The sequence below is a fragment of the Panthera onca genome, chromosome B4, assembly GCF_046562875.1.
Source record: "Panthera onca isolate mPanOnc1 chromosome B4, mPanOnc1 haplotype 2, whole genome shotgun sequence".
Lineage (NCBI taxonomy): Eukaryota > Metazoa > Chordata > Mammalia > Carnivora > Felidae > Panthera > Panthera onca.
In genome coordinates this window covers 90,141,788-90,158,027 of record NC_138345.1, presented here as the reverse complement: position 1 = coordinate 90,158,027, position 16,240 = coordinate 90,141,788, and the positions used below count along the sequence as shown (strand labels likewise).

Genomic DNA, 16,240 nt, shown 5'->3' with positions numbered 1-16,240 from the left:
AGGTGGCTTGTTTGCCAGTTTTTTAAAAGTGTTTTTGAGCTATAGAAATGTAAAATATTTAGGTAATCCAAACATTTTTTTTTTTTTTCTGCCTTGGGAATCTTGTTTAGAAAGATTTACCTCACCCCAATGTTATACAAATTTACCTTTATATTTTCCCCTAGGACTTGTATGGTCTTATTGTTAATATTTAAAATTTTTATTTAACCTAGAATTTTATTGGGGTGTAAGATACTGGGTTGTAAGATATTGAGGGTAGGATCTAAATTTATTTTTTAAATATTTAGCTGGTTACCCCAATACCAATTGTGGTACTTCATTGATTTGATTGGGTACTTTTTATATTTAGCATGTTCACATCTCTGAAACCTAGATGTGTCTATGATCAGTAAGTAGCATTTCACAATTTATATGGCAGGTTTTTTTCCTTGGTGTTGAATAATAATTGAATAATAATTCTTTCAATCAATCTTAGATTTGATGAAACACAATATTTAATCATATCCCTATTTCACTAAGAGGTTTTTTTTTAATTAAGGAATGTAGTTTAAATTTTTATAAAACCTCTTCTGGGCACAATTACAATGATCATAGTTTTTCCTAAGATGTTCCAGTATTGAACTATCCATACATTCCTGAAGTAAATCTTACCTTGCCATGGCGTATTACTCATTCAACACATGGCTACATTTCTTTTACTAGTATCTTATTTAATGGGGCGCCTGGGTGGCTCAGTCAGTTGAGTGTCTGACTTCAGCTCAGGTCACGATCTCACAGTCCGTGAGTTCGAGCCCCGCGTCGGGCTCTGGGCTGATGGCTCAGAGCCTGGAGCTTGCTTCCAATTCTGTGTCTCCCTCTCTCTCTGCTCCTCCCCCGTTCATGCTCTGTCTCTCTCTGTCTCAAAAATAAATAAACGTTAAAAAAAAATTAAGGAAAAAAATAAAATAAAATAAAATAAAATAAAAAAATAAAATAAAATCCTTACATCTAGGTCCCTCCTCCCCCAAGGTGGCTCAGTCTGTTGAGCATCTGACTCTTGATTTCAGCTCAGGTCATGATCCCAGGGTCATGGGATTGAGCCTCACATCGGGCTCCACACTGAGCGTGTAGCCTGCTTAAGATTCTCTCTACCCCTCAGCCCCTCTCCCCTGCTCACACACACTCTCTCTCTAAAAAAATAAAATAAAATTAGTAAATAAAATAAAATCCTTATACCTGTTTTTATAATTCCATTTGGTCTATATATTTTCCTTGGAATATCTTTGTCAGGTCTTGGTTTTTGAGGCATTTTACATTGGTCAAAGAAGTTGGTAAGCTTTCATCTATTTTCTGCGATTGACACAGTTTATAATTGCATAGGAGTAATGTTTTTTCCTTTTTCTGTAAAAGACTAAGCTGGTTTGAGATAATTCTCAATTTTTTCTATGGTTACTGGTCAACTAAAGTATTATAACTCTCCTATAGTGAAGTTTTGTATCTTACCTAATTAAAAAAAATTACGCTGAGATTTTTAATTAGAATAGGAATACATAGCATATTACCTTAATTTTTTTTTCCATGTCTTTGGTTTTATCCAATTTTCATTCCTAGTGTTTGGGACCTATGTTCTTTTCTTTCTCCCTCTCTTTCTTGATTGGGCCTGAAAGAAATGGTCAACTTTATTGGTCTTTTCATCCCCTTGGTTTTATTTAATAGGTCTAATTGTTTTTATTTTTCAAGTTAATTTATCTGAGTGCTTTTAAGACTTTCTCCTTGCCTTTGATTTTCATCAGATTTGCTGTGATGTACCCAGATGTGGTTTTTTTGTTTTGTTTTGTTTTTTGTATTCACCCTGTTTCAGATTTATAGCACTTTTTAAATCTTGACTTGAGGTGTTTTTTTTTTTTTTTCCCTCCGTTTGGGAAAATCCTTGGCTATTATCTCTTCAAATATTGCTTCTTTCCCATTACCTGTTTCTTCCCTTTCTATGGCTGTAATATGTCATTCCTGAAACTGTAATTCTTGTATTAGCTTCTCAATAACTTTTCATTTTTTTTAGCTCCCTTAGCTTCAGTCTGAATATTTTCTACTTACCTGTTTTTCTGTTCACTAATCCTGCTTCTTTTTTCTCTTGTATTTATATTTCATGTATGGCATTTTTCAGCCCCAAAACTACTTTATACTTTAAAATAGATTCTAGTTCTCCATTGAAATTCATTTTGTCATCTATTTTTTTTTAAATATGTTCACCAGAGTTATTTTAAAGTCTGTGTCTGATGACTTAAATATCTGGATATCTGGGCCATCTGTAGACCTGTTTCTTTTGTTAGTTTTTTTCCCTTAGTCCTTCACTTTGGTATACCTGGTAATTTTTGATGAATGCCAGACATTGTGTATGAAACACTGGATGCTGGATAATGTCACCTTCTTTTATAGATGGTTCATCCTATCTTCTGATAGGTAGCTAGAGTGGGGAGGGGAAAGGGAAGACTACCTTAATCTAATCATGGACTTGAGGCTGGGCTGAAGGTTTTGATATATTTGGTTTTCCCTTGCTTTGCACCCATAATTTGGTGTGCTGAAGCTTGAGAGAGCATATTGCTAAAATTCTAGGAATGTAAGAGTCAGTTGCTAAGTATAGGCATTATTAAAAATAAGCTATATAAATTAACAATTAAATAAATTATATTAAAAGCAAAAGTAATACTCCCAAACTCACCATTTCTAATTTTTTTTTACTAAATTTAACTGTTATCTGTGTTCTTTACATCTGTTGTAGGTGTATACAGAAAAATTATATAATGAATGGTGTTACTACGCATCTCTTCCCAACTCCACATTCGGTGAGGTCACATTTGTAGCTTGAAATATGGCCCATGGTAGAAGTATTTGCACACAGAAATCAGCAAACACTACAAATCAGAGCTTGACTTACTGTTCTTTTGGTTGTTAAGATCAGTTGTTCTCAAATGGAGGTGATTTTGCACCCCACCCCCCCGCCCCTGCCCTGCGGGTATTTGATATTATCTGGAGAAATTTTTCTTTGTCAGCTTGTGGGGATGGGGTGGGAGGGCTGGGGAATGAGACTAGTGCTACTGGCATCTAGTGAGTACAGGTCAGGGATGCTGCTACACATCCTACAGTGTATAAGGCAGCCCCCTGTAGCAAAGAATTATCCAGTCCAAATGTCAATAGTGCCGAGGATGAAACACCCAGGTCTGCTGGTATCTCTCCTTGTGAATGTCTGGCAATTCCCTGGAAGGAAAGGTGGGCACTTTACCCTAGTTTATTTTATTGTTTTTGTTATTTTTCTAGCATTTTGAGTTGACTATTTAGTTCAGTTATTTTTACTCTTTCTTATATTTAATAATAAAAAATATTTGACTATGAACTTCTCTTTTGATACAGCTTTGGGTAGCTGACTCTTATTTTTTTTGTCACTTTTTGCTCTTTTAATGTTTCCTTGTATAAGTTTCCAGCCATAGACATTTCCATCTCTTCCTTAGTTGGGACAAATATGCCTTTGCAGTTGCAAGCAATGCTATTGTTGAAATAAGCATCCAAAGAAAGTTCTATGAGTGATCTACAGAAAACACTTTAGAAAGTGTGGTAGGAGATAACAATTAGGGGAGTCTATCACCAAGTATCTATTTATACTTCCCCCATTCCAGTATCAACTTGAATCATTTAATGCTACAATTATTCTTGACTTAACTGGAATTAAACCATTTATCTCACAAATAGTTGAGTACCAAGGATAGGCAAAGTCCTATGCCCCTGCACTGGGTGGAGATGTGGATTACAAAAATCCTAAATCATGACCTACTCTCTCAAAAGTTTATAGATTTGTTAAGGAGAGACTTTCCGCTAACTAATGTATTTAAACTCTCAGCTACTCATGTAAGTCACATTATTTGGGGAATTTAGAATCTATACTAAATTTGTTTTTAATTATTCAGCAGAAACTAAAACTATTTTGGGTATGGATCACTAGGTCCAACGATATTATAAAACGTGGTAATGCTGGAATCAAAAGCAAACTATACTGACTTAATTTTGAGAACTTTAGATTTGCCTGCTGTTTATACTTTACCATGCAAATTTGCTTAAAGCTGCACAGTTTTTTACAAACCTTACTTTTTATACTTGTATCTTTATATCTTTTACAGCATGCTTATGTAATTATTTCATTTGCTACAGCAGTGCCATGAGTTAGAAAGGGTTGATATTATTTTCACCATTTTAAGATGAGAAAAATGAGATGAACACTTAAGGAACCTGCGTATGGTTATACAGCAAGTCCACACGGGAACCTCCACCACCTTCCATCTGGTACTCTGGATGGCTTCTGCACTTGTGTTTGATAATGTGATGGGTTACTTATCCACGTAGAAGACACACTGAGGACATGAATCTGAATGAAAATTTATGCAGTCTCCTTGAATCAGTTTTTAAATTTTTTTTTTTTTAATGTTTTATTTATTTTTGAGACAGAGAGAGACAGAGCATGAATGGGGGAGGGTCAGAACGAGAGGGAGACACAGAATCTGAAGCAGGCTCCAGGCTCTGAGCTGTCAGCCCAGAGCCTGACGCGGGGCTCGAACTCACGGACCGCGAGATTGTGACCTGAGCCGAAGTCGGACGCTTAACCGACTGAGCCACCCAGGCGCCCCTCCTTGAATCAGTTTTGAAAGAATTATTCATTCACAGGAAGAGGCAGCTTTGTGGATGGCCTTGGAATCACTCGCTAAAACTTGCACATTATTTTTCAGAAGATGTCCTTCCATAGTTTCAAAGTCTGTGAACTGTCATAATAATTACTCATTAATATTCTGGTTCATATTCATGCAAACAAGATAATTTACATGAATCATAGTTAAAACTTTGCCTACTGTTTTTCCCAGTTTAATCTAACTATCCATTCTAGTTCATTAAGAAGAATCTAAGCTATTTCTGTCCATATTTGGAAAATGAATGAAAGAACTGGGATTGTGATTTAAGTAATAAAGGGCAAGATTGCTCTGCCCCCACTTTTCTTCTTGCAAAACACAGATACACACACACGCACCCAAACTCCCTTCCAGCTATCCAGGGATTTTATGTGTAGGCATTGCTCCAATTCCTTTCTGTGTCAGGAAATGCAGTTATAATTACCTTTGCATATTGTTAAACTCTGAATCATGACTTGCTATAGTTTTCTGGTTTCTCAAATGGAGTTGTTCTTTGTTTTATGTATGCTTTTATGCTATTTATGCTTTTCTTTCTTGTCTTGTCTTTCTTTCTTCCCCCACCCCCACCCCCAGCAGTTTAACGAGTCAGGCATTAGCAATGTTTTTTTGCTCCCTATCTTTGCCAGTAGCTCCAGGAAGTACATTTCTTTCAATCTAGCTGTGGTCTTGCCCTAAGCTTTCAGATGAAATGTAGATAGAAAAGTTAACTCCCTCTGTTACAGATACTTGTCCTGTAAATCACTGTTTGTGGGGACAAGACAGGAAGGGTCAATGGGATGAGAGAAGTCAATTTTACATTCTCTTCAAAATAATATATGAGTTATGTAGATATAACTCCAGTTTAAGCCACTATTCAGAAACCTAGTTCATTTCAGAGCAGTTTCATTGTACTGAAAAGTTTACTTGGATTAAGGATTTAGAATGAGGTGAAGGGCAATTCGAATCTTCTAAATTCAAGTTAAATGCACTTTGTTAAAGGTTAGAAAACATTTGCTGGAATCATGAGCAATTTCTAGCTAGAGTTCATAAAAAGAAAGCTAGAAGTTAAGTTCCTATTACTCTTCCTGGTAGGATTCCATAGTGACCGGAATGGTTTATGAATAAATACTATACGGATAGCATTTTAAAGGGTTGAGAGAATAGGATTTGAATAGACAGTAAGAATGGAAAATGCCCCTCCCTTTTACATCTCCTCCACTCACAACCACAACACACACATGTTCCCATATGCACACAGGCACACCCGCAGACACAATATTGTAGCAGAAGGGGAAAAGTTTATGTGGAAAATCTCCTTTAATGCTAAGTGGAATAGCATCCGTGGAATAGCATAGCTGAGTAAATTGTGTGTGGCACCAAACTGGAATTTCTTCAGTGAAAAGGCTTATGTTCTTAAAGAGTTGAAAAACTGCTTAAATTTTCTAGTAGCCTAGAATAAAATTGCACAGGAGGCTCATGTGAAATGTAGCATGTGTGAATACTTTGGCAGCAGAGTTCCATTTGAAATGTAGCAACACAGCTGAAGCAGTGAGTGACTCATCACACTAATATCTACTGTTAACAGACAGACTCCCTCTCAGAAAGCCTGTACTTTCTCACATTTTAAGGAGCTTCTTAGGCTGCTGTGATAGCAGGATATGTTCCCAAAACTTTGTCAGGCCACTTGACTTTAACATTTGTTGAATATCGGCCATAGGCCTTTTCCTGTATTCAGTTCTTACACCTGTTCGGTTTTATTTTGCCCCTTTTCATAGGTGATAAGGCTGAGGTCACACATCTGGGCTAATATTCAGTTGGTGCCACCCGTTGCTTTTAGCCCTTGCCTGTTCTGAATTTTTGATGAAGGGGCACCTGGGTGGTAAGCGACTGATTTCGGCTCAGGTCGTGATCTCACAGTTCATGAGTTCAAGCCCCTCATCTGGTCTATGCTGACAGCTCAGAGCCTGGAGCCTGCTTCAGATTCTGTCTCTCTCTCTTTCTGCCCCTCCCCTGCTCTCTCTCACCCTCTCTCAAAAATAAATAAACATTAAAAAAATTTTCGAGATAGAAGGAAAAGACATTTAAGATAGCTCATGTCAGGGAGCCCGGGTGGCTCAGTTGGTTAAGCATCGACTCTTGACTTTGGTTCAGGTCATGATGTCACGGTTTCATAAAATTCTCTCTCTCCCTCTGCCCTTCCCCGCCTCCCCCCCCGCCCCCCCGCCGCCCCGCTCCACCTCTGCTAGTACTCTCTCTCAAAATAAATAAATAACATTAAAAAAAAAAAAAGATAGCTCATGTCAGTTGGCCTCAGCTTCTCAGAAACGTATAGAGAGAATTCAAAAAAAGTGGTGAAAATCTGGAATACAGTTACTTGAGAAAATGTAATGGGGGCGGTCAATGTGAAAATAAAATGACCTTCAAGTTTCAATAACTAGAATCCTGCCCATGAACCCTGCTGCTGTTCTACCTCACAGATGCTGAATGGCCTGATGGCTTCCTGGACATTACTACATCTTCCTGTCGGGATTCCAAGGGACTTCCCTAAAAACAACCAGTGTGAAGCTGAGTCCTTACTGATGGCCTGCCATGATGGGTCTACCTTTGGTTCAGCCCTCCCTGGATTGGAATGGTCTTCAACTGTCAATTCAACTACTACAACGAAGAGCAGATTTTTCAAGGAACTGAGGTGGGCGTGTGGGTGGGCGCACGCACATGTGTGTGTGTTCCATTCATTCCATTCATTTCTATTCAGGAAAATAATGAGACTAGAGTGACCAAAATAAATTATTAAAACTTTATCTTCCTTTAATTCTTTACCTTTCTTCTTGCCTAAAAGTTTGAGTGTTACTATTCTAAATCTATTTGTATACTGGTATGTGATCTTCTCAAAGCATTTATCCTCTCTCAGTTTCTTCAACTGTAAAATGTGCTGTTGTTATGAAGATTAAAAAGTTGAATTTACATAAAGCACTTATAACCATGCCTGCCATATTAAGTGCTATGTAAATGTTAGTTCTTGTATTATTATTATTATTATTATTATTATCATTCGTGACTCTGTATAAAATGAGCTATTTATTCAGTGAGAGGCCTGATAAGTTAATGCATACAGAATAAAAACTATCCTATATGTTTCTTCCAAGTCTTAAACAAAATTATTAGGAGTTGATTATACATGGATAATGCTGAGGTTTATTAGCTACCAAGTAAAAAAGTTTCCACTGAGGCTGTCATACCCTTATTGCCTTCTCTTTTCACCCCCAGAAAGCTATCTTCTACCCTGTTGTGGCTTACTTCCCATTTTCATCACGCTACTGACTTATCTGAAATTTCTCCATAACCCATCTAACAAAGTTTAGACATGAATCTGACCAACAAACAAATACTTAGTGATTATTACATGCTAAGGGCTAGAGATAGAAACATGAGTAAGGCCTGGCCTTGCTGTGGGAGTTCCCTTACTAGTGGGCAGACAGGCATATAGACAGGTAACTGCAAAACAACATGGGAAGTACATGGATGGAGGTGGACACAAGGTGTCGTGGGAGCAGAGATAAAGGACACCAAAGTTCACCCTGGAAGGCTGAGTCTGGGCTTCCTAGAGGAAGAGATCCCAGGGCTTAAAGGGTTTTAGTAGGAATTTAAACGTCCTCTCTGGTATCTCAGGGCCTTCTTAATTGGTCCCTTCTAACCCTCCAGCCAAATCTCCCACTATTCCCAACATAACTCACCTCCCCACTCCTACTGGACCAGTCTCCTAACTGTTTCCTTGCAAAATCCACTTTTGATCCTATCTCCAATTCTTCTTCTCCATGGCATTCTCTATCGGGCATCCTCCACCTGGAAAAAACGAAACCCTTCTCTGCCTGGTAAAGTGTGGTCTCATCAACTCTGCGACAACTGGTCCAACTCTGATGCAGTCATATACCCCTCCTATTACACATGAACTCATTTCTAACAGACACATCCAGATAGACAGTGGCATTATTTTTCCATATTTTATCATTGTTCATTCTGTTTTTCCTATCACTCCAACAAAACTGTAAGTACCTTAAGGAAAAAATAGTTCATAAATTTATTTTATTTGTTCCACAACACCTGGCAAAGTGTCAGCCAAAGCAAATATAAGTGGTCAAAAATACATTCTGAATTACATTATTTCACCAATGCCTTCTCTGGTTTATCTGATGTGCAATAAATTCATTTTATGAAATTTTAGAAGTTCAAATAACCAGAGGGGAGAACATTCTTACTTTTGTCGGCTAATTTACTAACTGAAACCCAGGAATACTACATGAGAAATAAACTAGGTTGGTAGAGTTTGTGTATGTGAAGAAAATGTGAACCATGGAATAAATTACACATTTGGTTTATATGCAGTCCGTGAATGAGGTTCTTGTACTTGGTAAGCAGTAAGAAAGCAGTATACTGTTGAAAGGGAGCATACTCAGGGTAGAGCACAAGTTTGAAAATGAAAGGAGAATAATTGAATGGCCTTTTTTGTAAGGAAATATTATGTATACAGATACTAGTCAAATGAAAGAAGAGAATTATACGCATGTGAATGCGCATGCACATACACTATGAATACTGATAACAGAAATGGCAACTGGGAAAACAATCTTTTCACATTGCTAATGATTAGGCATTTTCAAACTCAGCACTTCTTTATTTTACCTTATTTTTTATCTGTTTCCCTCGCACTATTATCTCTCATGTTGTTACTTTATTTGGTCTCTTCTGCCCCATCTTCTTCCCTTACTCCCTGCTCCCTAACAATCAAACAAAAACCCCATACACTTTCTCACTCACACACCCCTTTGGTTCCCTGCACCTTGTCGTCCAAAGTATGAAACCAACTATCTCAACAAGTTGTCTGTTAGTGATGCCATTACTTCACTAAACTAGTGAGTGGCCTTGAAACTTACTCATGAAAGTCAATAAAAGAATTTTGGGAAAACACATATATTGGGATATATATGTGTGTGTGTGTGTGTGTGTGTGTGTGTGTGTGTGTGTGTGTGTATAATCTGGGAAAATATGTATTTGTATATATACATTCTGTGCTTTTTATCAATTTATTGCCTCTCTGTCCTCTAGCCTTCCCTACTCTGCTAAAAGGGAGCTGGGACCTTTAAACATTTTTTTCTTTGTCAGCTAACATGATATTAAACTTTGTCAGCAGAGGGCACAGGACAAAGACCATGGAAGAGCAAGGTGTGTTCCCCTCCTAGTTTCAGGATGTTTGCTCAGCAGGCTCCTGCAGAGCGTGTGGCTTCTCTAGCATCTGGCTTTTGCAGGGCACGTCGCTTCTCTTCTGGGCCCTTGCTGTGTAGGTAGCTTCTCCAAAGCCAGGCTGCTGCAGAGTGAATGGCTCCTGCCGCAGCCGGCCCCTGACACAGACAGCTCTCCCAGCGCCCGGCCTCTGCCCCACACACCACTCTTCTGGTGACAGGCTCCTACAGCACAAGCAGCCTCTCTGGTGCCAGGTGCTGCTTTCGGGGCCAGGAATCAGCAGCACCTGGCAGCCAGCAGCTTCCCGTGGCGCCCCACCCCCCCCCCCCCAACCCAGGTACTTTTGCAGTGGAGTATCTACAGTGAGATACCTCCCTATACACAGCTTTCCCCAGCACTTCAGAGGGCAGATTTCCAGAAAGTCGCACAGTCATGGCACTGCGGTGATTTCTCTGCTATTTTAGGTACAGCCATGCCCTCTCCAATAAGACCCAGATCTCAGCCCCTGGGAGAGGAAAGTGGGGAGCGGGGCACACGGGGAGCTTTTCCCTGGGCTCTATCTCAGCCCTAGTGGTCATGATTCCTTCTTCTATTTGTGAGTTCTGTATTCTCTAGAATTTCTATTTACTCCCTGCCAGCCAATCCCTCATTACCCCAATCCTCTGTTAGAGGGAGTAATTCTTTAAATTATACTTTTCCTGTTCAAATTACTGTGTGGTTTACTGACATATACTCCCTTATATATTTTAAAGTAACCCCTAACATTTCTTATCAAAATTTCAATAATTGAAAAAATAAGTGACTTTTCTGGTGTCTGTAAATAGATTACATGCTTAAAATACATTTTTGTCAAAACCTTAAAAAGCTACATATTTAGATCATCTAGGAAGTGAAAAAGTCCACCACGTAACCTCATTGGCAAAGGTAGTCCTCTCTGTTGTATCGATCAATCAAATCAAACTATCAAAAAAAAGAGTTTCATTTTTAAAATTTAAAGAAGTATGTGGATACGTATTCTCAGGACAACCATCTCACTTAAGGAGACAGGTAGAAAATGCATAGACAGACACCAGATAACAGATGGAGAGAAAGATAAGCAGATAGCAGTCTTACCAAAACTGTCATTTTGCTTGATGCCTTAGAGATGCTATCCCAGGACAATAAATCATAGTAAGATTTGGGATGGGTGAAAGGTATGATATCTTCTGTAACGCGGGAGAAGGGGATTATGATAGAGGAGATAGGAAGAAAGAGGCAGTTGAGCACAGACTCTCTCACGCACATGAGTTTCAGGGACACATACATACAGAGGTTGAGGACCAGAAAACTGATTCCCTCAAAACTGTCTGTGCCCTGTGGCCCCTGGAACGTGTTGGTGGACACCTTGCTGTCTCCAGTATGAAGACGGCAGCACTAGACCAATGAATGAATGCATTCTATAATAAAGGCTAAAGCATTCCCCCCTCCTTAAATTGACAAGATAAGAGGAAGCATACAATTTAAAAATAGGGTGAGGGAGAAACAGAATAAAAATATTAACCCATATTCCTTAGAAACTTAGAAAAATTAAAGGTTTCCCTACAAGAATGCTAAAGGAAATAGACATAATGTCACATCAAATGTGAAACTCCTTGAATCTCACCAGTACCTATGTTTAAATAAAGGTTTTCAGTATTTGTGACTCAAAATCTCACATGGGTTAAATCCTTCATTTATAGTGGTTCTGTTTCTTATTTAAAACAGTAAGCTCTCCTTAGATCCACTACTCTACTGAATCACATGATAGGGAAAGAGATGGGGAATCTTAAACAAAAGGCAAAGGGGATGTGGCCAATTTTTACCATTTGGGATATTAACAAGTTTAACATGGCTCAGCAACTATCTTAAGTGTTATATCAACTATTATGACACAAGCTAAAGGTGTTGAAATATAAAGATGTGTGTTTTCTGAGAGGAAATGGGTGACAATTTGAAGGGCTGGTTTTTTTTAACATGAAGAATAAATACATAAGAATTCAGAACAGATTCTCAACCAACACTAATGTGCAATAAGGTTTATGCAAGTTAAGAAAGGTTTTAAACTTTTTTAAAAAATTTCAAGTAAACTACTGTTTCCTGTTATTTCTGGAAAATCTGTAAATGCAAGTGCTTTAAAAGGGAAACATTTAGGGGCGCCTGGGTGGCGTAGTCGGTTAAGCGTCCGACTTCAGCCAGGTCACGATCTCGCGGTCCGTGAGTTCGAGCCCCGCGTCGGGCTCTGGGCTGATGGCTCGGAGCCTGGAGCCTGTTTCGGATTCTGTGTCTCTCTCTCTCTCTGCCCCTCCCCCGTTCATGCTCTGTCTCTCTCTGTCCCAAAAATAAATAAAAAACGTTGAAAAAAAAATTTAAAAAAAAAAAAAAAAAAAAAGGGAAACATTTATGGAGAGATATTAAGTATGTTTTACATGCTACACATATCAGATTCTTGTTTGTTCAATTCCCCTAAGAAATTTGTAATTTTGCTTTAAATAAATGACATTTACCCTCAATTAAGGTTTCTGTCTTTTCATTCCCCTAAATCAGCATCCCGGTGGGAAGTACAGGGCTTCTAGGATTTTCTACACCTAGATAAATAAATTTTGGTGAAGATTTTCCTTTCTTGAATAAGATCCATAATCTCCAGAATACACTGTCTGAATTAACGATTTGGGCGACAAAGCCTATGCACTGCTTGTTTCATAGGAAACTACTGGGAATCTTTAAAATAAAGATTGTGGATCAGTGCAAAAACTGTCAAAATCTCATTACATAATCTGTTTACATATGTACAACTATCTGTTGGAAGTCCCGTGTTACTTTTGATACAGGTACTGCACTTCCTCGCAGAAGTATGAGTAATCGACTAGGTGGCTTATCACTCAATCTGAAGGATGCACACGAAGAACTTTCACCACGGCCCAACCAATAAATTCAGGGCCATCACTTGATAACGGAAAAATCAACAACGATATAAATGTTTCTATGCCCACCAAAATCTCTTTCATAGCCCTTGTAAGCACCATGGTTAATTGCGATGAACAAGTTAACACTGTGAATTTTAAAGGTCCAAACAGGGCAAAGTCAGCCAGCCTAGCAAGCTGGTAATTTATTATGAAAGTCAGTAATTACTCTTGTGGGGAGAAAACAGAAATAATAGAAATAAGAGAATTTAGTAGTATGAAGATTCTTTTTTTTTTTTTAGCAGTACTATAAAGATTTTAATGTGAATGAGCAATAACTAGCTTGTTACCATCTGTGAAGTGTCCATATCCATAGGTTTTTAACATACTTACTTGAACAATGGAGTTCCACAAACGACACATTTATATATTCCAGGATCTTTGTGATGTGTATATTCTCCTTCGAAGGCACTGATAAACAAATACACAGGGCATTAAAACAATTAAACAAAGTTCGCATTATTTCTTATAGAATGTATTTGCTTAAAATAGATTTCTCTAATAAATCTTTCAAGGGCTTTTTGTCCTAAAATGAGAACAGACCAAACATATGGAAATCTGAACATTACTAATATACTTCAAATCTATATAATAAAATGTGCATATAACTACTCCAAACCAGTGCAAGTTAAATAAAAAAAAAAAAAAACAACAAACCCAAGCCATCTAGTTATGTAATGCTTAGAAAAAATTTTTGCTATAAAAAAAAAAAAAACAGCTTGTAGTTCAGATTCGCAGAAGAAAACATTACTACACAAGATTTCTGCCTACTCTACAGTGTCCAAGAGTGTATACCCCAAAATGCAGAAGGGTCCAAGACTTCAAGTGGAAGGAGACTTATTTTTTGGTTTGAAAAGGAATATTGCAGCTTTAAGGGAATATTTTTCTAAGTTAACAATCTTAAAGGCTAGGAGGTCATTCCACTAATGCAAATCAGCTGTGCTAGCCCAACAAAAAGTCTATGTGCTCTGCAGCTTGTTTTTATTATCCTTTCACCCTCTTTATGAGGTCCAATTTTTTTATAAACAGAATTTTTAAGAATGACCTAATCTCTAGTTGTTTGTGTGCATTCAATCATTTTGCTCGTCATGTACACAACAGGACGGGTAGAGGTCCTCCTGGACTGAGACTGAAGCCCACCGTCGGCTCATTGTGTGGTGAGGGTAGACTCTGTCAGAGATTCAACATTTGGCAAACTCAGTAAACAGTATATACTGTGACAGGAAGAGAGTGTTGCCTATTAACAAGGACCCCATGTGTGGTAAAGAGCTCTTTCAGTTCATGAATGAAAACAAGAAGTTACATCATTAATAAATTTGGATCAGAGGTAAGTCACGGCCTTATGCCAGCCTCCATGGTATAAATTAAACAACAAAATGGTTGGACCTTGGCAAGTTACCTTTGAGCTGGAATCAGCTGAGAGAGACTTTATTCACTAAAAACGTCTTGGAAGTGAACAGACTCTTTTTTCAGGACTTAGGGCGAATTTCCAAGGACCAAAGCCATGTGAGGGCAGTTATTGAAAATTTTTGACATTCCAACCACAAATGAGCCAATAAATACTTTCTCCACATGTGCTTCAAAAAGAAATTGGAGTGGGGTAGAAAGGAACTAAATTATGCTACCTTCTTTTTGCAGCCAAAACGTCTATACTTACAATGGCCACCTTCAAAATTTCAGCGTCCTGGCACAGCGCCATGTCCCTCGTGGTTTTGCTTACTGTGATGTCTTCCCCAAAAATGTACCTAACTCGCTATTACTTCCACACATTTTGTAGTAAACTAAAAACAGGCCCTTAATAAAAGCCTTGTGACTTTACATAAGATAGAGTGTTCATTGAATGGGGGAAAGAATAAATAAAACTTAGTCTTCACCTAAACAGTACCATTTTCAACCTTTTCAAGGATACCAATTTGTAGATGTTAGCAAAGAGGTGTAGCATTCTTTAAATTAAATGGCAAGGAACAGGATTCAAAGCGGGGGGGTGGGGGCGGGGTGAAGAAAACTAGCTCTTACTTAATGACCTTTCCTCGCAGCTCATCTTACCTTTCGGTCCCTTTCTCCTGAGTGACATGGTACTGCAGGGGTGTCAGCCGCTTCCTTAGTTCCTGCTGGGAAAAGACCACCTTACAGTTCTTTTTATCCCTACATGACCCTGGAAAAAGAGAGGACATGGGAGAAGGAGGCTTTTTAGCTTGGATCCCGAATGCTTGCTTTGGCTGGCCGCCACAGCCCAGCTTTAGCAGTCACTGGTCAACCACCAGACCAGCCCCTCACGCACCAAACTTACTTCAACGCAGCTGACTATTTCTCTCCGTTTACAGAGAATCCTTCTCAAGGTTCAGGTGATTCCATGGGAGCACTGACAAGGTGCTAGAGCCAAGGATACTAGCATGTGATGGTAATGACTCACTGAACATTCACAAAGATGGTAGTACATCCTTTACGTCTCCTGAAACCATGACCTTGTTTTTTCAAATAAATTCCAAAAGCATAGCTCCATTTATAAGCATTTACACTGTATATAGATAAGATGATGGGCATATTAGGTTAAATAATAACTCCCCATTCAAAAACTTTGCAACTCAGTAGAATAGCTGGAAACTGTCATTTAATTTCCATTCTGGGTGATTTAAATACCATCCTATTTTTGTTTTTTAACCCTAAAGATGCATTTTTTCCCGTGACTAGGAATTGCTGTTCTCTGTGATTGTCAGATACTGCACTAGGTTCTGTGGAGCCCTTAAAAATGAATGTCTTTTAAAGATTGTATCTTACCAGGTTAAGCAGGCAGCAAGAAAATTTTAATAGACTCCAGAAGGCATTGACACTAATGTAGATTCAATAAGTTCCAAAGAAAAGGTGAGAAAAATAGGGAGGGGGGAAAGACAAAGAGAAGAAGAAAAGTGAATGTGATTTTACTTACAGACCTACATCTTCTGTTTGCAAAGTGTATCTAGGAAGACTTCACTGAGTATATTTGAATGGTGAAATGATTTTAATGTGATTTTAATAACAATGGCATCTTTTATTTCAACCTATACAGACTGCAGTAAAATGTTCAGACAACACCTGTTTATACGTAGTATTTTATTTTACCTACACAAATGAATTGGAAAAGAAATATAACTCTGAGACGGGGCAACCCTTACTGCAGTCAAATTGCTTTTTTTTTTTTCCTTTTGTCATCCATCACAGTGGGAAAAAGGCTTGCAGTTGGCCCCATGTGCAAAAATCTCTTATCACGTTTTGAAGTTACTGAAAGAAAGCTTGCTTCGTTCCCTGAATACTAAACTCAACTTCTGTGAAATAAAAAGAATTCTGATTTAGAATAGA

General features: G+C 38.2%; 1 protein-coding gene across 3 annotated transcripts in view; it reads right to left on the bottom strand.

Moving 5' to 3' along the window:
• Nucleotides 1-16,240, bottom strand: part of MSRB3 (methionine sulfoxide reductase B3) — a 174,926-nt gene that overhangs the window by 111,368 nt on the left and 47,318 nt on the right. For all 3 annotated transcript variants that reach the window (XM_060657052.3, XM_060657054.3, XM_060657055.3), the window contains exons 3-4: nucleotides 14,951-15,059; nucleotides 13,238-13,315 (exon numbers count right to left, since the gene is read on the bottom strand). In XM_060657052.3, coding sequence (XP_060513035.2) covers nucleotides 13,238-13,315; nucleotides 14,951-15,059 — 187 coding nt within the window. The remainder of the gene's footprint in view (nucleotides 1-13,237; nucleotides 13,316-14,950; nucleotides 15,060-16,240) is intronic.